Source organism: Mytilus trossulus, chromosome 14, assembly GCF_036588685.1.
Source record: "Mytilus trossulus isolate FHL-02 chromosome 14, PNRI_Mtr1.1.1.hap1, whole genome shotgun sequence".
In the NCBI taxonomy this organism is placed as follows: Eukaryota; Metazoa; Mollusca; class Bivalvia; order Mytilida; family Mytilidae; genus Mytilus; species Mytilus trossulus.
In genome coordinates this window covers 1,283,402-1,310,438 of record NC_086386.1, presented here as the reverse complement: position 1 = coordinate 1,310,438, position 27,037 = coordinate 1,283,402, and the positions used below count along the sequence as shown (strand labels likewise).

At 32.8% G+C, this 27,037-nt stretch overlaps 1 protein-coding gene across 6 annotated transcripts; it reads left to right on the top strand.

The window, feature by feature from the left end:
- Nucleotides 1-19: 19 nt before the first annotated feature.
- On the top strand, nt 20-26,309 carry LOC134697302 (protein Red-like). Of its 6 annotated transcripts, none has more exons than XR_010103097.1 (19): nt 20-250; nt 2,656-2,728; nt 3,147-3,305; nt 4,588-4,647; nt 5,863-5,932; nt 6,845-6,942; nt 7,534-7,648; nt 10,949-11,019; nt 11,685-11,737; nt 13,746-13,909; nt 16,984-17,095; nt 17,430-17,478; nt 18,936-19,218; nt 19,572-19,637; nt 20,579-20,619; nt 21,051-21,119; nt 23,488-23,643; nt 25,500-25,784; nt 25,825-26,309. XR_010103097.1 is itself a non-coding variant. In XM_063559492.1 (19 exons), exons 1-19 carry the CDS (start codon nt 241-243, stop codon nt 25,669-25,671), a joined length of 1,821 nt encoding a protein of 606 aa, XP_063415562.1. In that variant the 5' UTR covers nt 20-240; the 3' UTR covers nt 25,672-26,309. The 6 variants fall into 6 exon arrangements, 5 of the variants coding, with proteins under 5 accessions (XP_063415562.1, XP_063415563.1, XP_063415561.1 ...); XM_063559492.1 differs by adding an exon at nt 8,689-8,714 and having other exon boundaries at nt 7,534-7,622; nt 25,500-26,309; XM_063559493.1 differs by adding an exon at nt 8,612-8,637 and having other exon boundaries at nt 7,534-7,622; nt 25,500-26,309.
- Nucleotides 26,310-27,037: the final 728 nt, after the last annotated feature.

Genomic DNA, 27,037 nt, shown 5'->3' with positions numbered 1-27,037 from the left:
TAAAACACATTCGAATATATCTATTCCTTTAACTCAAATAAAGTCAGCTAAAAAATAATACGATTTCTAATGTCTTTTCTCATTCTTTTCTGCATATATCTCGATACAGTTGTTATAAAGTGTAGAATATTTAAACAATTTGGCTATAAATAAACCCGGATATATTTACGGATCAATCCGGTTTTTGTTTTAGATTTTAGACACTGCATTATTTTTATTTTGCTCATTGCAGTTGCAAAGATGCCAGAAAGTAAGTTTGCACCCCACAAACACACATGAAATCAGCACACATACTATCTGTAAAGCATTTATTTTCAATTTTAGACTGTATTATCAAAGTCATGTATTTATGATAAATTCTCTGTTCTGACAAAGTCTGATGAATTTCTTCTTCTTCTTCCAAATCTTCACATCCTTTGTAGGACAACCACACCATTAAGGCATGTAAAACAAAACCCACCACCATACAAGTAGGAATATATATACACTATAATTCGGATAGTTCCATCCTCCACCGCTATATACAGGAGCACTTTTGTAGTTTCGCATATATCTTGTTGTATGTATTCTTAGTTGCGTTTAAAATTGTTAGGCTAGTTACCGGACATATATACAATGGGATTATATATGTTTACGTAGTAAAATAGTTCATTCTTAAGAGACAATGTAGTAAAATAGTTCATTCTTAAAAGACAATGTTGTAAAATAAGATGCTACACTCAAGTTCGCACTGATAAAAAGAATAATAGATTTGCAGCAGTAAAATGTAAAATAGTTCGCCTTTCGTGATATGATAAAAAGATCTAAAAGTTAAAAGAAAATCACTTTCTTTCCTTTTCATATACTTAAAATTGTTTAAAATGTTCATATAGCCTAAAAACTTAATCCACGCATACATGGCATAGAAATAGACAATTTCACATCATAAAATATATAACAGGATTTTTAAGATTTCGTTGCATCTATATATTAGCACTTTGTGCGACGTTTACGATCTAGGCACGCACTGTAATTTAACAGCAATTGTCATATGTTTATTAATATAGTTCTAAAAGCTTGTCTTTAAAAGGTAAAAGATTTTATCTCACATCTATATTGGCACCGGCACACCCATATTACGTATTTGTTGCAGCAATCTGCATAATGTTCATTGTAAATATGGTCAAATTACACCCATGAATTCCGAAGCGTTTGAAATTAACATGTTATACAGTGAGCTCGACTTTTTTGGAATTGGCTGCCCTACACACCCAGACCCAACCCTACCATAAACCCTGATCAAATCATCTTCCAATCAGCTATGGTTGAAGTAGAAGTTTACATCTGGCGCTGTGTATAAGGTATATGAGACGTTTTGCTTGGTGTTCTATCTTTGAGACTTCTTCACTGTTCAGACGAAGTTGTCGTTGTACCATGGTTATGTCCATCAATATCTGTATTTTGGTCCCTTCATTAAGAGATTCCCACTCTATTTTGCTGTTGCTTGTTAATATGTTCTCTATCTCTTTAATTACAGGTCTTCTGATGTTGTCCCAAGCTTTACATTTGATCAATAGATGGTCAACCGTTTCCACTTCTTGGCTGCATGCGTTGCATATCTCCTGGTTTCCTTCTTTGTAGATTTTATATCTCAGGGGCTGCAGTGAGTAGGTTCCAGTGAGGAGTTTTAGTTTGATTGGAATTCTAAAACGGTCTTTGTTGGTGTATCTTTTGATCTTCAGTATACTGTGGATTTTGCCTGCCATGAAGTTGTCTGTTTGAAGGTATTTTAGCCCTTGATACAGGTTGGCAATAACTGATATTTCTTTGACCCAGTGGTTAGCAATTTGTCTTTTTATTTGATTGACAGTGGTTTTAGTCACATCTGCATTATTCAGCATATCAATGGCTCTGCCGAGGTTGTATTTGAACATGACCCTCTGTACTTCAATATACCAGCTGTGGCTTCCTGAGGATTTTACAGCTAGTTGTCTTTTACCAAGCTGTTTTTCAACACTATTGTCTGATTGCTGACATATGTTACTAAAGAATGTCATCATTTTGGTATGGATTTGTGCCTCGACTGGTAGGATGCCGGTTAGAATGTACAAAGATTTTCTATTTTTTAGAGTAAGAGAGTAATGACATTCCATTTTCTATTTATGTGTTATCTGATAGAGAATGACTGTCACAAAGATGTCATATATGTTTAGACCTGTATAATAATTAAAAAATTGATACGGCAGCATGGTAATTAGTCCGAGATTACTCTCATGATGTCTAACGGCTGTTTTGCCAGACAAGCTTGGGTCGTGGAACGTCAGGGCTCATCCCATATCAAAAAGTGGATATTTGACCACCCTAAATAGATGCGCTGCTTCATCGCTTCTGGTGCAGACTGACGGCCTTGGAATTATATAAATCGGGCATCAATCTGTTCATTTTTCATTTATCTCTTCATTTATGTAAGTTTCACCTACCTACCTGCCTACCGATTTTGGCATTTTGTGGTATTGCTGAAGTCCCACAAATAATAATGAATTTACAATAACTAATTTTAAATACAGAAAATATTTCAAATTGATTCAAACAGATCTAGATATGACTTAAACTTTCAAATTAGATTAAAATTGCCATTAGAAAATCTAAGATCATTTTAATGATTATATATTTTAGGAGGAGATTCTGAGGTTTTCTCAAATCCACTTCCTCCAGAAAATCATCACTATAGTGATGATGAGGATGAAGGGTAAGTTACCATAGTTACTATGATTTATAATAACTTTTGTATAGAAATAAACTCTCACTGTTATACCAATACATAATCCTAATAATATTTTTTTCAAATCTATTTATGACTATCTAATTGCTATCAAATTATACTTGCCAGTCAAATAACAGTCACAACACATCCTGATGATTAACGAAAAATAGTTCCTAAAATTGTCATGATTGTCATTCAGCAATGGTGAAATTATGTCAAATAACTAGGAAATATATCTTATTGTGTTGACTAAAGAGATTTTCTCTTGTTTTTTTTATGGATTCTTATTTTTTGTTTAGTGTTTAAAAAACAAGTATTAAATCAATTTCAATTATTATGTTAAGATACAGGGTCAGTAATTTATATATTATAATAATTTAATACATGTACAATGTATATTTAGACATCCCCTGACCAATGATGACTTTAGGAAAATGATGATGACCCCTCGGGGGCCAGGACCAGCAGCAAAACAACAACATCATCATCAACACAATCAACAACATCAGCAACATTCATCTGTCCCTAAGAAACACTCAAGCAGTAGTAGTAATACAATATTGTAAGTATTCAGGAACTATGACAATATTATTGGTATGGAAATAAGGATATATTGTATGATTGCTAATGAGACAACTATCCCCAGAGTTAAAATGAAGTGTTAGAGAGCAACTGCCACCGTTCTACAACATTAATCTGCTCATAAAAAAACCAGCACCATTACTCTATTGTAATATAAAAAAGAAGATGTGGTATGATTGCCAATGAGACAACAATCCACAAAAGACCAAAAACATTAACACCTATAGGTCACCATTCGGCCTTCAACAATGAGCAAAGCCCATACCGCATAGTCAGCTATAAAAGGTCCGGATAAGACAATGTAAAACAATTCACAAAAGACCAAAAACATTAACAACTATAGGTCACCATACAGCCTTCAACAATGAGCAAAGCCCATACTGCATATTCAGCTATAAAAGGTCCCGATAAGACAATGTAAAACAATTCACAAAAGACTAAAAACATTAACAACTATAGGTCACCTCTGTAAGACCTCTGTAACTATGGCATTTGGTTTAAGAACTCACTAGTAATTTGATAAAAGCCTCAAAAAGCTAAATACATTGGTTATTGTATAGACTTGTTCATAGTGCTCCTTTTTCAAATCCTTGATCCACAAATGTACTGAGCCCATAATGATTCCATATCTACATATAATCATCAGCTGGCCATACAAGTCACCAGTTAGAACTAGTTTTGTATTAGAAACTTTGTTGTGGAAGTTATAACCTCATCTTTTGTAGAACTCCTGGACCTATTGTTATCATCTATAATGTAAAATACCTGACTCCATACCAGCTATGTTATTAAGTCTCCCAAACATTCTGATTGACCTACAAGTGACCTAGGAAAACATTTGTGTAGGACAGCATGGGATGTTGTGTATAGTCAAATGAACAAAATAAAATTTAAAATTACGAATATCCCTTTTAAATAATATTAAACTTGTGTATGAGTTCGAAATCTATAAAAGAGGGAAGAAAGATACCAATGAGATATCCTCAATTATAATCAAGAACGAACTGAAATGATATGGACAAAAACCATAAATGACAAACAGCAAAGCACTCTAAACACATAAAGATTTGAATGTTTGAAAATTATACTTTTTTTTTGTTCAGTTATAGAACAGAATATGTGATTTAAAAACAACCAAGATTACAGTTAAATCTAAAGACATAGAAACCATTGTTAGGCTAACAACCCTATTTTTTGGGTTTTTAGTTGAATTATTGGTTTCCTGATATTCAGTACCGGTACTCATTAAATTTCTTTTCCAGAGAATTACCCAAAGACAATGAGGATGATGATGCAGGGACCAGAAGAAGGAAAAAGAAAATGTAAGATTTAGTATTCACCAATAGTAAATTAACAACTAATAAAAAAGCTTATTTTATGATTATCTGAATTATATTTGAGTTGATATTTGTGCTATGATTTATCAATCATATATAATTGATTTTGTACTGATGAAATATGGACACCACATATGTTTCTCATTTAAATCCTGTAGGGAAGCAGATTTGTCTTCTTCTGTTACATTTTAACTGGATTTGACATGCTTTTGTTTGAAGGTCACATGCTACTATAAGGCAAATAGTATGACACTAGAGCAAATCTTGATTTTGATTGGTCAATTTTCCAGTTTACATCACAGGATGAAATGTTTTTTGACTTGTATCACTTTGTTGTCACTGTTAGATACTCTTCACATTGGAATGAAGAACCTAGAATGAATCTTAAATATTGGCCATTTTTTTCAGAAGGGAGACTTTTAAAATCATCCTTTATTTTTTTCAATTTTTCTTTTGCTGTCATATATTGGTATCACGTCATCGTCAGCGTAATCTGAAGGCATTTGGTTTCCAAACAATAACTCTTGTATAAGTAAATAGAAATCTATGAAATTTAAAGGCAAGGTATATAACCACAAAGTTTTTCTAGTTTCCAGACAAAAACTTGTGGAACAGTGTATGGATCTCTCTGAAATAATACCACAAGTTTCCACAAAAAAAATGGTGGTGCTGTTATATTAAAACTTAAGGATGTCCGCTGCTCAGTTTCAAAATAAATAACTTTTCATAAAACTAGTATGTATTGATAGGAAATAAATTGAGGAATCAAAATAGCAAACAAAATACAGGGGTCCATGTACTTGTTTTCGAGATATTAGCTATTGGAATTTTGGCGGGAAAATGTTCTCTCTTGATTTTTTATAGCTTTATCATTGACCAGTTAAAGTTCTCAAATACTATTAAAAAATAAATAAAATTTTATAAGACTTTTACAAATGATTTATAATTATACATGTTAAAGATTTATAAAAAGAAAAATGGGGGTTCATGGGGAATTTTTTTTAAGGCATTCAAATGGATAAAACCAGAGGATTCCGAAAATCTGATAATAATTCCAAAACATGACAAGCAGACATCCTTAAGTTGTAGAAACAATTTTACCACTATTAATCACTTATATTTTAAATTTTTGTGTTGATTCTGAAGTTGAGTGCGTTGAGCCTTGAACTTTACCCCCAAAAATATGTTTTTCCATTACAGTTACTATGCTAAACTTAAACGAATGGAAGAAGAGAAACAGAAGGAGCTTGAAGAGAAATACAGAGATAGGGTAAGGTTGCCAATAGTTACAAGAAATAAAGTTCAGAGATAGGGTAAGGTTGCCATTAGTTACAAGAAATAAAGTACAGAGATAGGGTAAGGTTGCCAATAGTTACAAGAAATAAAGTACAGAGATAGCGTAAGGTTGCCATTAGTTACAAGAAATAAAGTACAGAAATAGGGTAAGGTTGCCATTAGTTACAAGAAATAAAGTACAGAGATAGGGTAAGGTTGCCAATAGTTACAAGAAATAAAGTACAGAGATAGGGTAAGGTTGCCATTAGTTACAAGAAATAAAGTACAGAGATAGGGTAAGGTTGCCAATAGTTACAAGAAATAAAGTACAGAGGTAGGGTAAGGTTGCCATTAGTTACAGGAAATAAAGTACAGAGATAGGGTAAGGTTGCTATTAGTTACAAGAAATAGAATACAGAGATAGGGTAAGGTTGCCATTAGTTACAAGAAATAGAGTACAGAGATAGGAATGCTTGAGAAATAGTTATGTTCTAGAGTGATAAGAAAAAGGCACACAAAATAAGATTTCTTTAAAAGATATTAGTTTATTGTAGTAATTACAGATGTATCATACATGTACATACCATATAGGAAATAGAGTGCTCATCATGTCTTCAGCATGGTACCCATTCTAGCATGTATATTGAATGAAACATGTATACCCACTCACAGATGCTTCCTGAATGATACTTAAATACCCACTCAATAATAAAATTGAAAATGGAAATGGGAATGTGTCAAAGAGACAAAAAAAACTAAAAAAGTCTACTGAATGATACTTGAGTGTCCACTTGCACATGTCAACTTACCGGTAGTTATTCTCAAATACCCACTCTGCTGAATGAAGTTGTAGTCTGAATAATTAGGTGATTATAATAATAATGTTGTATTTGCCGTATTATTTCAGGCTCGAGAAAGACGTGATGGTCACAACAAAGATTACGAAGAAACAGAAATTGTTAGTACTACAGCTGATTACAGAGCTGTTGCTCCAGATGTTAAGGCGTAAGTAAATTTATAGTCCAGAAGTTAAGGCGTAAGTCTATTTATAGTCCTGATGTTAAGACGTAAGTCTTTGTGGTTTTGCAGATTTTTGTGTTCAATGCATTTAGGAAAGTTGTAATTTGTGGAACATTTGAATCTGTGGTTCAAAAACATAAATATTGAATTTGGAGCAAATGACATAAAAAATCTGCAAACATGTACTATAAATGATGTGATAAATAAAACTCAACAAAAAAACAATGTAAATTTCATAGATAAGGAGTTAGAGTCAGTGAGTGTACATACTATGAAACATAAAGGTACTCATGTTCCCTGAGTGATGTTTATGGTTATAAGAAAAGAAAGAAATTACCAGCAACCGTAGGGTCCATCTTAGGGTGGAATCAGTAATCTTTCTTTTATATCTAAGTTACCAGGATGGTCTGTCTGGGATTCAAACTGAAATGTGTACTTTTATATCTATAAGCCATGAGATGGGTTTAAAAAATAAAAATAATAATGATTTACTCCGTGATTATGTTGATAATCTCTGATAAATGTATTCCCAACTATAATGAATTTAAAGCATTACTATTGTCTTTTGATTGATAGAGGAGAAAACTATGCTGAAAGAAGAAAACAAGTAATCCAGGAATCTAAGTATCTTGGTGGTGATATGGAACATACCCATTTGGTCAAAGGTTTAGATTTTGCTTTACTAGAAAAGGTAGGTATCTTGGTGGTGATATGGAACATAACCATTTGGTCAAAGGTCTAGATTTTGCTTTACTAGAAAAGGTAGGTACAAGTATCTTGGTGGTGATATGGAACATACCCATTTGGTCAAAGGTTTAGATTTTGCTTTACTAGAAAAGGTAGGTTCAAGTATCTTGGTGGTGATATGGAACATACCCATTTGGTCAAAGGTTTAGATTTTGCTTTACTAGAAAAGGTAGGTATCTTGGTGGTGATATGGAACATACCCATTTGGTCAAAGGTTTAGATTTTGCTTTACTAGAAAAGGTAGGTACAAGTATCTTGGTGGTGATATGGAACATACCCATTTGGTCAAAGGTTTAGATTTTGCTTTACTAGAAAAGGTAGGTTCAAGTATCTTGGTGGTGATATGGAACATACCCATTTGGTCAAAGGTTTAGATTTTGCTTTACTAGAAAAGATAGGTACAAGTATTTTGGTGGTGATATGGAACATACTCATTTGGTCAAAGGTTTAGATTTTGCTTTACTAGAAAAGGTAGGTACAAGTATCTTGGTGGTGATATGGAACATACCCATTTGGTCAAAGGTTTAGATTTTGCCTTACTAGAAAAGGTAGGTACAAGTATCTTGGTGGTGATATGGAACATACCCATTTGGTCAAAGGTTTAGATTTTGCTTTACTAGAAAAGGTAGGTTCAAGTATCTTGGTGGTGATATGGAACATACCCATTTGGTCAAAGGTTTAGATTTTGCTTTACTAGAAAAGGTAGGTTCAAGTATCTTGGTGGTGATATGGAACATACCCATTTGGTCAAAGGTTTAGATTTTGCTTTACTAGAAAAGGTAGGTACAAGTATTTTGGTGGTGATATGGAACATACTCATTTGGTCAAAGGTTTAGATTTTGCTTTACTAGAAAAGGTAGGTACAAGTATCTTGGTGGTGATATGGAACATACCCATTTAGTCAAAGGTCTAGATTTTGCTTTACTAGAAAAGGTAGGTACAAGTATCTTGGTGGTGATATGGAACATACCCATTTGGTCAAAGGTTTAGATTTTGCCTTACTAGAAAAGGTAGGTACAAGTATCTTGGTGGTGATATGGAACATACCCATTTGGTCAAAGGTTTAGATTTTGCTTTACTAGAAAAGGTAGGTACAAGTATCTTGGTGGTGATATGGAACATACCCATTTGGTCAAAGGTTTAGATTTTGCATTACTAGGAAAGGTAGGTACAAGGATCTTGGTGGTGATATGGAACATACCCATTTGGTCAAAGGTTTAGATTTTGCTTTACTAGAAAAGGTAGGTACAAGGATCTTGGTGGTGATATGGAACATACTCATTTGGTCAAAGGTTTAGATTTTGCTTTACTAGAAAAGGTAGGTACAAGGATCATGGTGGAAATATGGAACATACTCATTTGGTCAAAGGTTTAGATTTTGCTTTACTAGAAAAGGTAGGTACAAGTATCTTGGTGGTGATATGGAACATACCCATTTAGTCAAAGGTCTAGATTTTGCTTTACTAGAAAAGGTAGGTACAAGTATCTTGGTGGTGATATGGAACATACTCATTTGGTCAAAGGTTTAGATTTTGCTTTACTAGAAAAGGTAGGTACAAGGATCTTGGTGGTGATATGGAACATACTCATTTGGTCAAAGGTTTAGATTTTGCTTTACTAGAAAAGGTAGGTACAAGGATCATGGTGGTGATATGGAACATACTCATTTGGTCAAAGGTTTAGATTTTGCTTTACTAGAAAAGGTAGGTTCAAGTATCTTGGTGGTGATATGGAACATACCCATTTGGTCAAAGGTTTAGATTTTGCTTTACTAGAAAAGGTAGGTACAAGTATTTTGGTGGTGATATGGAACATACTCATTTGGTCAAAGGTTTAGATTTTGCTTTACTAGAAAAGGTAGGTACAAGTATCTTGGTGGTGATATGGAACATACCCATTTAGTCAAAGGTCTAGATTTTGCTTTACTAGAAAAGGTAGGTACAAGTATCTTGGTGGTGATATGGAACATACCCATTTGGTCAAAGGTTTAGATTTTGCCTTACTAGAAAAGGTAGGTACAAGTATCTTGGTGGTGATATGGAACATACCCATTTGGTCAAAGGTTTAGATTTTGCTTTACTAGAAAAGGTAGGTACAAGTATCTTGGTGGTGATATGGAACATACCCATTTGGTCAAAGGTTTAGATTTTGCATTACTAGGAAAGGTAGGTACAAGTATTTTGGTGGTGATATGGAACATACCCATTTGGTCAAAGGTTTAGATTTTGCTTTACTAGAAAAGGTAGGTACAAGTATCTTGGTGGTGATATGGAACATACCCATTTGGTCAAAGGTTTAGATTTTGCTTTACTAGAAAAGGTAGGTACAAGGATCTTGGTGGTGATATGGAACATACTCATTTGGTCAAAGGTTTAGATTTTGCTTTACTAGAAAAGGTAGGTACAAGGATCATGGTGGTGATATGGAACATACTCATTTGGTCAAAGGTTTAGATTTTGCTTTACTAGAAAAGGTAGGTACAAGTATCTTGGTGGTGATATGGAACATACCCATTTAGTCAAAGGTCTAGATTTTGCTTTACTAGAAAAGGTAGGTACAAGTATCTTGGTGGTGATATGGAACATACTCATTTGGTCAAAGGTTTAGATTTTGCTTTACTAGAAAAGGTAGGTACAAGGATCTTGGTGGTGATATGGAACATACTCATTTGGTCAAAGGTTTAGATTTTGCTTTACTAGAAAAGGTAGGTACAAGGATCATGGTGGTGATATGGAACATACTCATTTGGTCAAAGGTTTAGATTTTGCTTTACTAGAAAAGGTAGATATTTAGCTATACATTTACTACTTTTAAGCTCACCTGGCACAAAGGGCTAAGTGATCTTTCTTATCACTTGGTGTCCAACGTTCATTTACTTTAACAAAAATCATTATTCTGAAACTACAGGGCCAAATTTAACCAAACCTATATCATCATTTAAGTATCTAGTTTTAAAAATGTGTTCCATGGCACAATCTGCCAACCTAGATTGTCGACATGGCTGAAATGAAATATAGGGGCAAAATGCAAGTTTTGAAATGAACATTTGACAGGCAAAAGTGTTTTACATGATGAGCCCTACTTATTGCATTTCGATCAGAACTGTCTCAAAAGAAGTTATTGTCGCAGGTTATACTTTTTTTCTACTTATCAATGACAACTGCTACAGCTTCATTAAAAAAAAATCAGTTGATATTCAGCAAATTTCTTAACCTGTAATATTCATTACACCTTGATTTTGTAGGTTCGTGCAGAAATCAGCAATAAAGAGAAAGAAGATGAAGAAGCAATGGAGACAGCTGTCACTCAGAAAAAGTAAGGTTTAAGATACAGAAAATAAATTCCTGTTTACAAAACTTTGAATTTTTCGAAAAAGTAATGAATTTCTTATCCCAGGCATAAATCACTTTAGCTATATTTGGCACATCTTTTTGGAATTTTGGATACTCAATGCTCTTCAACTTTGTACTTGTTTGGCTTTATAAATATTTTGATATGAGCGTCACTGATGAGTCTAATGTAGACGAAACATGCATACTAAATTATAATCATGGTACCTTTGATAACTATTTCCCAAGGAAAATGATATATATAGAATAATAGGTAGTTGAGTTTTTGATACTGACTATATCATGTGGAATATCTAGACGAGCCTGTTAGGGCGAGTTAAGATATTCAACATGATATAGTCAGTATCAAAAACGAAACTACCTATTATTCTGTTTATCGGTAATTATGATGTCACACAATGTTATGACGTCATGCAATGTATTGCCTAATATTTTCAGTGATACAGCCAGTACGTTGATACTCGCAAATATTAGGCAGTAAGATCAAAGGGAAAATATACGAATTACCGATAAATCCTGCATTCTCTATGTAAAAGTTCTACTTATTCCATTTGAGTATTAAACCATTTATATATCAGTAGATAATCATATCTTACTATTGAATTAAAATTTGATTTTGTATTAAAACAGGGAAGAGAAACCAGAAGAAACAGGCCCAAAAATAGAATTCAGGACTAAAATGGGTAAGAATATACACATATACATTATACTGGGCCTAAAATACAATTCAGGACTAAAATGGGTAAGAAAATACACATATACATTATACTGGGCCTAAAATAGAATTCAGGACTAAAATGGGTAGGAAAATACACATATAGATTATACTGGACCTAAAATAGAATTCAGGACTAAAATGGGTAAGAATATACACATATACATTATACTGGCACTAAAATAGAATTCAGGACTAAAATGGGTAAGAATATACACATATACATTAAGATACGGGACCAAAAATAGAATTCAGGACTAAAATGGGTATGAAAATACACATATACATTAAGATACGAGACCAAAAATTGAATTCAGGACTAAAATGAGTAAGAACAAACACATATACATTAACCCTTACCATGCGGAATTGTTTTTAGAAAATGTATAATTTTCGTTTATTTGCAAAAATATGCAAATTATATGCAAATGAGCTTAGCCCTGTTGCTGTAGCATATTGATTTCTTTAAATCTAATATGGATGATCAGGGAGTGAGGAGGCAGATTTTTTTTGGCGGGAATTTGCCCCAAAGTGGGTCAACAGGTGCAAAAAGCGTCAATTTTGGCGATTTTTCACCCCTTCTCTTGACCCAGATGACCCAGGGTTGCTGGTTAAGGTATCCAGCTGAAGCCTGCGTGTAGAGTGGACCCTAGTGAACAAATTGACCCCAACAGTTGTTAGGTCGGAGTGAATCTGATCTTGATTCATCAGTCTACAGAAGGTCATTTGGACCCAAAATACAGAATTTCACAATTTTTGCCGATTTTTGACTTCGAATGGACCCAAAACCGGAAGTGGTTGTTTCCTATGCGTATTTCAATAATAATAATGATCAGTAGTTATATGGCTGTGGGTTTGCACTATTTTTGACAGTTTTATGCCTCAGAACTTCTTGTATAATATACAGATGTGAAGCCTACCCCTCCAGAAAACCGAGTTTTAGCCAATTTCAATTTTTCAAGTCCGTATTTGTGCTCAAAATGCTACTTATACATGAGAAACGTGAATATGGATAGCCTCAGGTTGACGGAACATGCATAACTTTTAAAATAAGTATAATAAAGTGGACTTCTTAAAGTATGGAACGCCATTGGAGCCAAATAACGGTTATTAGGGTCCGCCCGTCAAAAGACGGGCACCGCATGGTAAGGGTTAAGAAACAGGACCAAAATAGAATTCAGGACTCAAATGGGTAAGAATATACACATATACATTAAGATACGGGACCAAAAATAGAATTCAGGACTAAAATGGGTAAGAACAAACACATTTACATTAAGAAACAGGACCAAAAATAGAATTCAGGACTAAAATGGGTAAGAATATACACATATACATTAAGATACGGGACCAAAAATAGAATTCAGGACTAAAATGGGTAAGAATATACACATATACATTAAGATACGGGACCAAAAATAGAATTCAGGACTAAAATGGGTAAGAATATACACATATACATTAAGATACGAGACCAAAAAATGAATTCAGGACTAAAATGGGTAAGAAAATACACATATACATTAAGAAATGGGACCAAAAATTTAATTCAGGACTAAAATGGGTATGAAAATACACATATACATTAAAAAATGGGACCAAAAATAGAATTCAGGACTAAAATGGGTATGAAAATACACATATACATTAAGATACGAGACCAAAAATTGAATTCAGGACTAAAATGAGTAGGAAAATACACATAAATGTACATTAAGATACAGGACCAAAAATTAGCTTTAAGTCTTGAGTTAGATAAGAAGATACAACCAAAGATACATGACAAAAAAATTCACACAAATAGAGGAGATGGGATATATTTTATTGGTTTTTATGGTTTGATGACAATGTACACTGTAGACTTTGTGATTTGATAAATAATACTACACTCCTTCATATATTGCATGTAAAAAAACATAATGCAGTTTTGTATAATAATATGTGGTGAAATACACATTTTTCTGTTCACATTTCAGCAAGGAACATCTACAAAACTTTATTTCAATCCAGACTCCCGGAGAGGAACGAGTTATTTTTACCTAAACGTATGGCCTATGTTGTTGACCTTGAGGATGAGTACGCTGACAGTGATGTACCAACCACTATCATAAGGAGTAAAGCAGACTGTCCTACAGTTGATGTAAGTATCATGTAAGGCCATCAGCTTGAGGGCAGATAGTGATGTCCTGACATGCATTACAACATTTGTTCTCATTTAAGTTGGCCTCAATTAAATATTATAAAACTTATACACAATGCCTATTACCACAAAACAAATCAGTTTTAATATGGCATAACTTTCAGCGTACCGTTATAATTGTAAAATTTGTTTAATTAGCCATTTAAACATTTTTTAGCTCACCTGTCCCGAAGAGCCAAGTGAGCTATTCTCATCACTTGGCATCCATTGTCGTCGTTATATTTTTACATTTTGAACTTCTTCTAGAGAACCACTGAATGGAATGGAACCAAATATTGCATCCAAGATGGCCGCCACCGGGGGACTTAGTTTTAAATAGGACCCTAAGGGAAATACATACAAATGTCTTCTTTTAGAGAACTACTGAATGAAACCAAACATAACATAAATGTTCCTGAGGAGGTGCTGACCAAGTTTTTATACGACCGCAAATTTTGAAAAAATTTTCGTCGTATATTGCTATCACGTTGGCGTCGTCGTTGTCGTCGTCGTCGTCGTCGTCCGAATACTTTTAGTTTTCGCACTCTAACTTTAGTAAAAGTGAATAGAAATCTATGAAATTTTAACACAAGGTTTATGACCATAAAAGGAAGGTTGGTATTGATTTTGGGAGTTTTGGTCCCAACATTTTAGGAATTAGGGGCCAAAAAGGGCCCAAATAAGCATTTTCTTGGTTTTCGCACTATAACTTTAGTTTAAGTTGATAGAAATCTATGAAATTTTGACACAAGGTTGATGATCACAAAAGAAAGGTTGGGATTGATTTTGGGAGTTTTGGTTTCAACAGTTTAGGAATTAGGGGCCAAAAAAGGGCCCAAATAAGCATTATTCTGGGTTTTCGCACAATAACTTTAGTTTAAGTAAATAGAAATCAATGAAATTTAAACACAATGTTTATGACCACAAAAGGAAGATTGGTATTGATTTTGGGAGTTTAGGTCCCAACAGTTTGTGAATTAGGGGCCAAAAAGGTACCCAAATAAGCATTTTTCTTGGTTTTCGCACCATAACGTTAGTATAAGTAAATAGAAATCTATGAAATTTAAACACAAGGTTAATGACCATAAAAGGAAAGTTGGTATTGATTTTAGGAGTTTTGGTCCCAACAGTTTAGGAAAAAGGGGCCCAAAGGGTCCAAAATTAAACTTTGTTTGATTTCATCAAAATTGAATAATTGGGGTTCTTTGATATGCCGAATCTAACTGTGTATGTAGATTCTTAACTTTTGGTCCCGTTTTCAAATTGGTCTACATTAAGGTCCAAAGGGTCCAAAATTAAACTTAGTTTGATTTTAACAAAAATTGAATCCTTGGGGTTCTTTGATATGCTGAATCTAAAAATGAACTTAGATTTTTTATTACTGGCCCAGTTTTCAAGTTGGCCCAAATCGGGGTCCAAAATTAAACTTTTTTGATTTCATCAAAAATTGAAAAAATGGGGTTCTTTGATATGCCAAATCTAACTGTGTATGTAGATTCTTCATTTTTAGTCCCGTTTTCAAATTGGCCTACTTTAAGGTCCAAGGAGTCCAAAATTAAACTAAGTTTGATTTTAACAAAAATTAAATTCTTGGGCCTCTTTCATTTGCTGAATCTAAACATGTACTTAGATTTTTGATTATGGGCCCAGTTTTCAAGTTGGTCCAAATCAGGATCTAAAATTATTATATTAAGTATTGTGGAATAGCAAGTCTTTTCAATTGCACAGTATTGTGCAATGGCAAGAAATACCTAATTTCACTATATTGTGAAATAGCAAATTTTTTTTTAAATAGAGTTATCTTTCTTTGTCCAAAATAGTAAGCAAGAAATATCTTATTGCAAGATTTTTTTTTAATTGGAGTTATCTTTCTTTGTCCAGAATCAACTTAAATATTTGTTATATACAATATACAATGTATATTCACTTTTTACTACCAACTGATAAATTTAAATAATCTTTACCATTCAGTGATAACAAGCAGTTTTTTTACATCTTAATATTTCATGATGTATTTAAATGAGTAGTTATTGTTGCAAACTCCATTAGAATATTTTAATTGAGATTAGTTTTGGAATAAGGGAAAGGGGGATGTGATTAAAAAATTGGGTTCAATTTTTCTCATTTGAAATATCATAAATAAAAAGAAAATTTCTTCAAACATTTTTTTGAGAGGATTAATATTGAACAGCATAGTGAATTGCTCTAAGAGAAAACAAAAGTTTTAAGTTCATTAGAACACATTCATTCTGTGTCAGAAACCTATGCTGTGTCAACTATTTAATCACAATCCAAATTTAGAGCTGAATCCAGCTTGAATGTTGTGTCCATACTTGCCCCAACCGTTCAGGGTTCAACCTCTGCGGTCGTATAAAGCTACGCCCTGCGAAGCATCTGGTGTTACTTTGTAGCTGATCCATCATCCAAGATGGCCACCAGCAGGGGACTTAGTTTAAGAAAGGACCCTATGGGAAAATCAAATACATACAAATGTCTTCTTTTAGAGAACCACTGAATGGAATCAAATTTGGCCTCAAACATTATTATAAGTATCTTTTATGATTTTATCTTTTTTTAAATTATTTCAAGTAAAGTCAGGTGAGCGACACAGGCTCTTGAGAGCCTCTAGTTAGTTTGCCGCAACCAAATGTTATGAAACGTATGCACAATGCTTATTGCCACCAAATACAAATCAATTTTGAATGTTGACACTTTCACCATTCTCCAATATAATGTCCATAGGTGTATCTAGGGAGGCCTGAGGAGCCCTATCCCCCCACTCCTTTTGTGAGAAAAATTTGATTGATTCTATAGGAAATTAATGAAGCATGACTGGAGTGGGCCCCTCTTAGGCCAGTCAGTGGGCCCCCCTTTACAAAAAGTTCTGGATCCAACACTGATGTTCTTTAATAAATGGAAAAATTGCTGAATTTGCTGTTACTTTTATTTTAATTCTGTTTTATGATTTAAGTCTTAGACAACTTACATTACTACAAAGTTAATAAAATGTGTATTGGTTGACCTTTCTATTTCAGTCTACAACAACATTAACCACAAATGACATTGTCATCAATAAGTTAACACAGATTTTGTCATACCTTAGACAGGGAAGAAGGGAAAGTAAAAAACTGAAAAAGAAGGAGAAAGGTAGGTAGAGAAAGAACAGAATTAGAATATTTAGGGTTGGAATACAACATTAGAATAAAAAGATATAAAAACATTCATACATGGATTTAGACTGAAAGTAATAAACTAATATTGAATAATAAATGGAGAAAAAGATAGTTTTAAAAAAGATGAGGGGAATTATAAAAAAAGAAAGAAAAAAAAGAATATTATCTTGATAAATTCGTTCAGGGTATTGATGTTTTAGAATGGCCTCTTGGCTATGTTGTTCAGCACTTATCAAGATTTTAGGATTTTGGTAACAGATGTCTTTATTTGTAAGATTTTGTAAATAATCAAACTAATTAAATTGTAGGTAAACTGAAAGAAGAAGAGAAAGCCAAGTTAACAGGAGGTGATGACAAGTAAGTTAACTACATATTACAGTGACTTGACTGTTAGTGTTGCTATCCACCAATTGCAACTCATTCAAAATTTTGACCCAATTGCAATTTGTTTTATTAAACCAAATTGTTCAACTGGTCAGAATATTGAACAAATTGTTCAGTCAAACTGTGAAAGTGTAAGGTGATAAAATAAAACATACTTACAATCCTATAAGACTTTAACTCCACTTTAATGATGTTGTCAAAATTTGAGTCTACCAGTTTGTATAGGTATATTAAAGTCATTACCATGCTTAAGGTGAAATTGTTTATTTTGAATAGCTATAAAAATGACCAAACTAAGCTTTCATATAGTTTTTCTTTCTAAAAGTATTCTATATTCATAAGAACCAGATATCATTTTAAATAAAACATCATATACTCAGGAAAATATGTGTGAAATAACAATATGCTATTGATAAGTTTTCATGGGGAGATAACCTAAAATATTAATCTTTTGAATTAAGACTTTTTGAAAGAAAAAAATATTATCTCCCCATGGAAACTTCCTACAAACATATTGCAATTTTACACATGTTTTACTGAATATGAAATGTTTTAATTCACACAATGTCTGATTCTTATGAATATAAAAGACTTTTCGAAAGAAAAACTATATGAAAGTTAGTATGGACATTTTTACAGCAATTCAAAATAACAATTTCACCTTAAGAATGGTAATGACTATAATATACCTATACAAACTGATAGACAAATTTTGTCACAACATCACTAAATTGGAGTTAAAATCTTATAGGATTGTAAGTATGATTTATTTTATCACCTTGCACTTTCACAACCTGACTGTGGTTTTCTACAGCAGTTGGTTCAAATTTCTGACCAGTTGAACAATTTGGTTTAATAAAACAAATTGCAATTTGGTCAAAATTTTGAATGAGTTGCAATTGGTGGATAGCAACACTAACAGTCAAGTCACTGTAACATTTTCATAAACTTGACTTGCACAAACTTTGCATAATCTGTGACAAGATAAAGATAAAAAGTCTTATTTTAAAATTTCTGTAGCATTATTTTTATGAAATTTAACTGAAATAGAAACAACTTGCATTTTTGTCAATTATGAAACAATCACATTGATCTAGATAGTATGGCATGTCATGTTCGCAGACTCGAAACTTGTAAAATAGTATTTTAAAAACTCAAATCAGTATAAAAAACCAAGAAACAAGAAACACTAATTTACCACATCAACAAACAACACCACAGAACATCAATGGTGTGGATATGTATTTCTTTTCCAACTTATAAAGGCTTAATTTCTGTCATTTCACAGGAAAGAAGGAGTATTAACAAAAAAAAGTGCCAAGAAATACTTTGTATACAGGTATTTCCAAATTAATGAGTTAAAATATATATATATATGTGTGTATTATCTGTTTTAGTATCTATAATGAGTTAATTTTTTATCTGTTTAGTATCTACAATGACATTGGAGATTATGTTCCTACTTATAACAAAGTCCAGGATAAGAAAGATAGAAAGAAAGACCGTCGGGATGACGACAGAGAGAAGGGACGAGATAGGGACAGACAGAGAGAGAGGGGAGACGATCGTAGAGATAGAGACAGGGACAGACATGGTGATAGGAGAGACAAAGGTGACCGAGACAGACGGGACAGAGATCGTAGAGACAGAGATAGAGATAGGGACAGGGAAGACAGGAGGAAGAAAACATATTTTGAAAAGCCTGTGGAGGAGGTATGAATTATCAGACTTTAGATTAAGACAGATTATCTTCTCTTGGATAGGTTGTTGACATAGAGACAAAGCTTTTATGTCAGGACAGACTCTCCTTATTAAGAGAAAATTCAATAGGTGGCTTTATGAAACTAGTGCAGGCTTTATATATATTTAATGGTTGGTTATAAAATAACTTGTCACAACAGTCACTGTCACCTATGTCATGTTTCAGAGCATTTTGATAAGATTGCTCTAGAAAGATCATGAGACATATCTTATTTTTTTTCAAAGATTTTTCAAAACAAAATTCTCATTTTAGACAGATATATGACATTTGGACTTTTATTTATGAAAACTTCATTGTTTTTCAGGATGAAGATCAGAAACAAGGTCAATCAGCTACTCAAGTGGTTCAGTCCATTAATGAGAAGTTTAAGGTAAGACAAAATTATGCACTACTGAGCTGGTTCAGTCCATTAGCAGAGGCAGATTTAGGGGGGCAGGGGGACTGCCCCCCCTTTTCTGGGAAAATTTTTGTTTATAATATAGGGAATCACTGAAGCTTGACTGGAGCAGGCCCCCCTCTTAGGCAGTCAGTGGGCCCCACTTATGAAAATTTCTGGATCTGCCACTGATAAACAAGAATTTAAAGGAAAGAAGTTTCAATTGAATTGAATTTCTCACATTTGGTTTATGTAAAAAAGATGTGGTATGATTGCCAATGAGATGACTCTCTACAAGACCAAATGACACAAAAATAACAACTATAGGTCACTGTACGGCGGCCTTCAACAATGAGCAAAGCCTATACCCCATAGTCAGCTTTAAAAGGCCCTGAAATGATAATGTAAAACGATTCAAACAAGAAAACTAACGGCCTAATTTATGTAAAAAAAATGAACGAAAAAAAAACAAATATTTAACACATAAACAAACAATAACCACTGAATTACAAGTTCCTTGTTTGGGACAGGCACATATATACAGAATGTGGTGGGGCTTTAAATGTTAGTGGGGTCCCAACCCTCTCTCTAACCTAGGACAGTGGTGTAACAGTAAACATCAGAACGACCTAAAAAATCAGTTAAAAAAGGCAAGCTCATCAGATGAATACAAATACTAATACTAATAGCTAGTATAGTCTAAAAGTCTAGTAATTAGCAAAGTTTTTTGTCAGTTCACAGTTGGTTTAGTCCATTGGTCAGAAAATTGAGTTGAGACAGTATGATATAATTATTCTATTCATGAGATGTATCATAAAGAGTACAATCTTATGTTTTGAACATTAAGTCAAATAAGATGTAATTTCTGTTATAACGACTTTGTTATGCTAGTATATTATTTTGCCACTATGTCTTCATTGTAATTTTGATTTCAGAGTTTTGCTGGTATGGTAGAAGAAGAAAAGGAGAAAGAAAAGTGTGTTAGAAAAGTTATCAATTTAAGATTAAAAAACAAATTTATTATCATAAAGACAAAACCTGAATATTTGCAATCAATGTGGCAATAATTACTCGTTTTTCAAGAAGTAGTGATTTTGATTTTTGCATGGCTTAATGGAATAATTATAAGTAGCAATTTCTCAAGCAAATACAAAATTAATAAGATATTGATAATGAATTGCCTTGGTTAAATTATTTTCCATTGTATAAAAGTCTTTAAAGTCAAGCCTTTTCCATCTAATTTTAACACGTTTGTCCTAATATTTTGTTATTACACCAGATTATTTTAAGGTAAATGCTCACTAACATGATTGATCTGCCTCATTCTGAATCTGATTTTAAATGAATAGCAATTAACAAATTTAAGTTTTCTGATGAACTGTATTATGTAATTATTTTATCTTACAGAGGCAGCACTAAACTACAGAAGCTGAAAGGAAAGATTGATCATTACGGATACGATGAATGTTACCCTGGGTAAGAATAATGAATGTTATCCTGGATAAGATCTTACAGCTAATGCATGTAAATAAAGACTTTGGTTAGCTTGCTTGCTTTGTTTGTATACTGTGACTGTTAATTGTAATTAGGATTATGTCCAATCAAATTTAAATATGATATAAACAGGTTAAAATATGCCTATATATGTACTGTTCAAAAATGTCAATGTTAATTATAAAGCTTGAATTAACGTTTATACAAGCATAACAAGCAAGCTAACCAATGTTGTACTCTACAAGCATGAGGAAATTAGCTGTAAAAACTACAAAATCTTTTAGTCTATCAAGGTTGAAACATTTCTATTATGAGCCTGCTATTTACAAATTATTACATGTCAAAAAGAGTTTAAAGTTCCCATAGGGGGATATTCAAAACTGAAAAACCAACAAGAAACTAATCATGCAATGGGGAAAACAAACAAAAAAACATAAATGACAAACAGCAGTCTATACAATACCACATAGAAAATAAACTCATCATAGATACCAGGATTGGTATTTGCGTCAGACATGCATTTCGTCTACATAAGACTCATCAGTGACAATTGAATAAAAAAAATGATAAAAGAGGCCAAATAAAGTAGGAAGTTAAAGAGCATTGAGGACCAAAAATTCCTAAAAGTTTTGCCAAATATAGCTAAGGTTATCTATTACTGAGATAGAAAAGCCTTAGTATTTCAAAATATTAAAAGTTTTGTAAACACATTAATTTACAATTAGAGCCAAATCAATGATAATTCATGTCTACACAGAAGACAAAAACTCACAACCCGTTGTCTTTGCTTTATTTAGTGGGTACACATTTTGTATCTCTAACTCCTTCTTAAGGTAGATCACCAGTATATATTTTTTGAGACAGAATTTTTTTATAATTTACCAAAATGAAGATTTTACTATGCTCTTCAAAAATTAAATAAAAAGTATGGGTCACCGTGCTATTTTTCAAGCCACGAGACGTTGAAAATTGCCAAAATTTGGTTAGTTTGTTCATGAAAAAACACATTAGTGTGCATAAAAAAAATTCTATGAGATAGAATTTTGAAATAAATTGTGAGAAGAAAGGTTTCATAATATGTTTTAAGAAAATAAAAAGAAAACATGGTGTCACCGAACTTGTTTTCTTGCTACAAGTAAATATAAAAAAATTCCCTATTAGCCCAGTATAAATTTTGTACTAAAAGAGTTATCTCCCCTTAAATGGCTCATTTGAAAAAAAATATTTTAAAACCAAAGAAAATGATATTTGTTAAAATATTTTGTATAATACAGTTAATTAACAAGTTTTCTTTGAATAGAAAAAACTTCTAACAATTGTATTGCAAATCTGTCTCCTAATTTGCAGATTTAGGCAAATAACTAGACCGATTTTGTACCGTGATTGTACAATCCAAGATGGCGGTATACCATCAATCTACCTTAAGGGAGTTTGCTTCTCAGTTTCAAAGTAATTAACTTTTCAAAAAAACTAGTTTATATAGATAGGGGATTAATAAAGGAAATTAAAGAGCAAAAAAAATATATAGGTCACCATGCTTGTTTTCGAGGTATTAGCCATTGAAATTTTGGCGGGAAAATATTCTCTCTTGACTTTTCATAGCTTTATCATTGACAAGTTGAAGTTCTCAAAAACTGTTAAAAAGTAATTAAAATTATAAAAGACTTTTACAGATGGCTTATCATTATCCATGTAAAACATTTACAAAAAGAAAAATGGGGGTACCGGGCAATTTTTTTAAAGGCATTCAAATGGATAAAACCAGAGGATTCAGAAAATCTGACAAAAAATCCAAAACATGACAAGCCAGCTTCCTTAACCCCTTATTACAGTTTATTGAAATATTTTCACAGTCTTTACTCTTATTTTTATGCCCCACCTACGATAGTTAAAGTTTTTGGTCAAGGTAGTTTTTGATGAAGCTGAAGTCCAATCAACTTGAAACTTAGTACACTTGTTGCTTATTATATGATCTTTCTAATTTTAAAGCCAAATTAGACTTTTGACCCCAATTCCACGGTCCACTCAACATAGAAAATGAAAGTGGGAATTTCAGGTTAAAGTTTTTGGTCAAGGTAGTTTTTGATGAAATTGAAGTCCAATCAACTTGAAACTTAGTACATATGTTCCCTATAGTATAATCTTTCTAATTTTTATGCCAAATTAGATTATTACCCAATTTCAAGGTCCATGGAACATGGAAAGGATAGTGCGAGTGGGGCATCCGTGTACTTTGGACACATTCTTGTTTTTATTAGAATCATTTATTATTTGTTTGTTTTTTAGAAGAATCATTAGTTATTGGTTTGTTGCATTGAAACTCAAATTATTTATTATTTGTTTGTTTTAGTGAATGGCAGATGCAGGATACACTGGATGATTCGGATGATGAAGTGGACTATAGTAAAATGGACCAAGGAAATAAAAAAGGTCCAGTGGGTCGATGGGACTTTGACACACAAGAAGAATACAGTGATTACATGTCTAACAAGGAGGCACTTCCTAAGTAAGTAGTACAAAGTTAGATAACTTCAAAAATTAAACATATACAACTGTTTTGGTTCATGCAAACAAAAAGTCTATTTAAACTTTTACATAATAGATAAGACCTTTTACGTCTAGGATTGAGGCTTTTTTGGTTTGCTACAGGCCAGTAAAACAAAAAGAAGTCAATAAGATATGAAAATATCCAGAAATGGACCAAAGCATTTGAATATTGGAGTTGGCTGTTGATTATCCTTAGGCAGCAACCATTTGATTTTCTGGGGGGGGGGCTATGGTTTTTTTTTCTGTACAAACTTTTTTTTCGCCTTCGGGGAAGAACAATCTATTTTTTGTAGCGACAAACCGAAAACAATATTTTCTTTCAATTTTAACATTACATATAGTGGCAGCTGAGGGTAAAACAAACATTTTTTTTTCTCAGGGTCCAAAACAAATTATTTTTTTCACCAAAAACTGGAAACAAACTTTTTTTTCCAAAAAAATCATAGCCACCCCCCCCCCCCCCCCCCTCTCCAGAAAATCAAATGGTTGCTGCCTTACCTGCAACATGATTGAAATATGTCATTGAGAAACAAGACAGATTCTAAAAGTGGAGTTTCAATGAATGTCACAAATTGCTCAAAAATATTTTTCATTAGAACCTACTGCCTAATATTTGTTAGATCATAAACAGGACTTCATACTCTAGAATATTAGGCAATGACATGAATTATCAGCAATGTAGTATGTTTATTTCCATCTGTGGTAATTCATTGATGAATTGCATGTGACTTCATTCATATAACCAAACAACTATCACAAAGTTTTTATGTGTTTTAGTTTTACTTACTATTTCATTTAATTACATATTTTAAACCAAACAATATATAGAGGTCTTGCTTGATATTCTTGCTGATAAAGTCAGCATCAAAAACATATATGCCATTATTATATGACCCCAGAACATTTTTGGGATTGTATAATGGTATGATGTCGTCGTCGTCCGAAGACACATTGGTTTCCGGATAATAACTTTAGTTTAAGTAAATAGATCTTCATGAATTTTTCAGAAGGTTCCATACCACAAAAGGAAGGTTGGGATTGATTTTGGGGATGATGGTCCCAACCAATTAGGAATTAGGGGCCCAAAAGAAGCATTTTTCTAGTTTCAGGATAATAACTTGTGTAGAAGTATTTCAATTGCTCTGAAATCATACCACAATGTTTAAAACCACAAGTAGAAGGTTTGGATTCATTTTAGGGGTTATGGGGCCAAAGTTTAGGAATCAAGGGCCAACAAGGGGTTAAAACAAGCATTTTTCTAGTTTCAAGACAATAACTTATGTGTAATTGTATGGATCTCTCTGAAATTGTACCACAATGTATCACATAACAAAGGGGAGGCTGGGATTAAGTGTTTGGTTAATTGCCCAAAATATGTAGGAATTAGGGGCAAAAAAAGGGCCAAAAAGAAGCATGTTTCTAGTTTCAAAACAATCATGACAATAACTTGTGTTTAAGTGTAAAGATCTCTCTGAAATTGTACTACAAGGTTCAATACTGTAATGGAAAGCATGGGATTGAGTTTAAGGGTAATTGCTCCAAGGGGAGGGCTTCCTTTTTGACCATATTAATTTTGTGACAAAAACCTATATTATGTCAAAAATTTGATCACAATCCAAATTCAGACAGAACTAAGCTTGAATATTGTGACCAAGTTTGCCCCAACTGTTCAGGGTTCTACCACTGGGGTCGTATAAAGCTGCCCCCTGCGGTGCACCTGGTTCTTTATAAATCTCACTTGCACAAGATTTTTCATTTCAATAAAAATGTTGTTACCATGTTATGTTTTACAGTGTAATTTCTTGTCTTTTTTAGGGCAGCGTTTCAATATGGAGTTAAGATGGCTGACGGAAGAAAAACCAGGCGAGCAGGACCTAAAGATGAAAAGGCCGAACTAGATAAACAATGGCAGAAAATTCAAAATATACTAAACAAACGTAAAACAGGAGAATCAGGTGATTCAGGTGGCAAAAAACCTAAATATTAAAAAGAGAAAACCTGTTCAACAAGACTGTTAGAAGCAGAAACTATTGATGACAACGAGTAAAAGGAGTCTTTTTAATCTCTAGATTTAATACAAATGTGTCTAAGTTTTTGATTAATCTCTAGATTTAATACAAATGTGTCTAAGTTTTTGATTGTATGATTGAACATTATAATTTTAAGAATTAAACATGATAGTGATGATTGGGGTTGATTATTTATTGTTGTATATTAGTGAATGTATTCATAAGATAGGTATTTTTGTTAGGGGAGGGACTTGTAACCAATGCTGATTTTACAGAAAAAAATGAAATTATCCTTACATGAGAGTTAATCGTTCAGAAAATTCAATCACTTCTTGAATTAGTTGAGGGAGTATAAATTTATGTGTCACTATTTAAATCAGTTTAATTCAATCACTTCTAGAATTAGTTGAGGGAGTATAAATTTATGTGTCACTATTTAAATCAGTTTAATTTTGTTCTTTCACCCACCCTTATTTGACCTTGACTCTGTTTTGTGACCTTGAACAATAATCATGAATACTATGTATAAAATATATGTTTTCATTACATAAAATATGAATTTTGTTTTCATTGATGAGTACAGGTTATTTTTCATTAAGCAAGATAGGCTGGCCATTTACATTTCCTTAAAAATGTTAAAAAGTAAATATGAAAGTTTTATGTATTCTGTTAAATGAATAATTAATAATGACTCTGACAAAAATGATATACATCATGTGATCTTCTGAAAGCTTATGTTTCTTTTTTTCTTTACTGCAATAACATAACTTTTTGTTCATTAAAATATTTTATACAAGAGGTATATCATTTTATTTTATCATTACTGGGATTTCCTGTTGTCATTTTTCTGTGATATAAAAATAAGAAGAAGTGGTATTATTGCAGAGTAGACAATTATCATCAAGAGACCAAATGTTGTGGAACTTTAATACAGCTAAAAAGTTCACTGTAAGGCCTTCAACCATGAGCAAAACCCACAATCTGTTTATATAGTATAAAAGACTCTTTCACTTTTTTCTAGGGTCATATTTTATTATTGACCGAGTTGGAGGTCAACAGGTTTTTATACGACCGCAAATTTTGAAAAAAATTTCGTCGTATATTGCTATCACGTTGGCGTCGTCGTCTGCGTCGTCGTCGTCGTCGTCGTCGTCGTCCGAATACTTTTAGTTTTCGCACTCTAACTTTAGTAAAAGTGAATAGAAATCTATGAAATTTTAACACAAGGTTTATGACCATAAAAGGAAGGCTGGTATTGATTTTGGGAGTTTTGGTTCCAACATTTTAGGAATTAGGGGCCAAAAAGGGCCCAAATAAGCATTTTCTTGGTTTTCGCACTATAAC

Excerpts from the sequence above, each read along its gene's own strand:
- LOC134697302 (XM_063559492.1), top strand. Across the intron at positions 7,623-8,688 it reads ACATACCCATTTGGTCAAAG|GTTTAGATTTTGCCTTACTA; the intron begins GTTTAGATTTTG and ends ATTTGGTCAAAG. Across the intron at positions 17,479-18,935 it reads TTAACAGGAGGTGATGACAA|TATCTACAATGACATTGGAG; the intron begins GTAAGTTAACTA and ends TTATCTGTTTAG.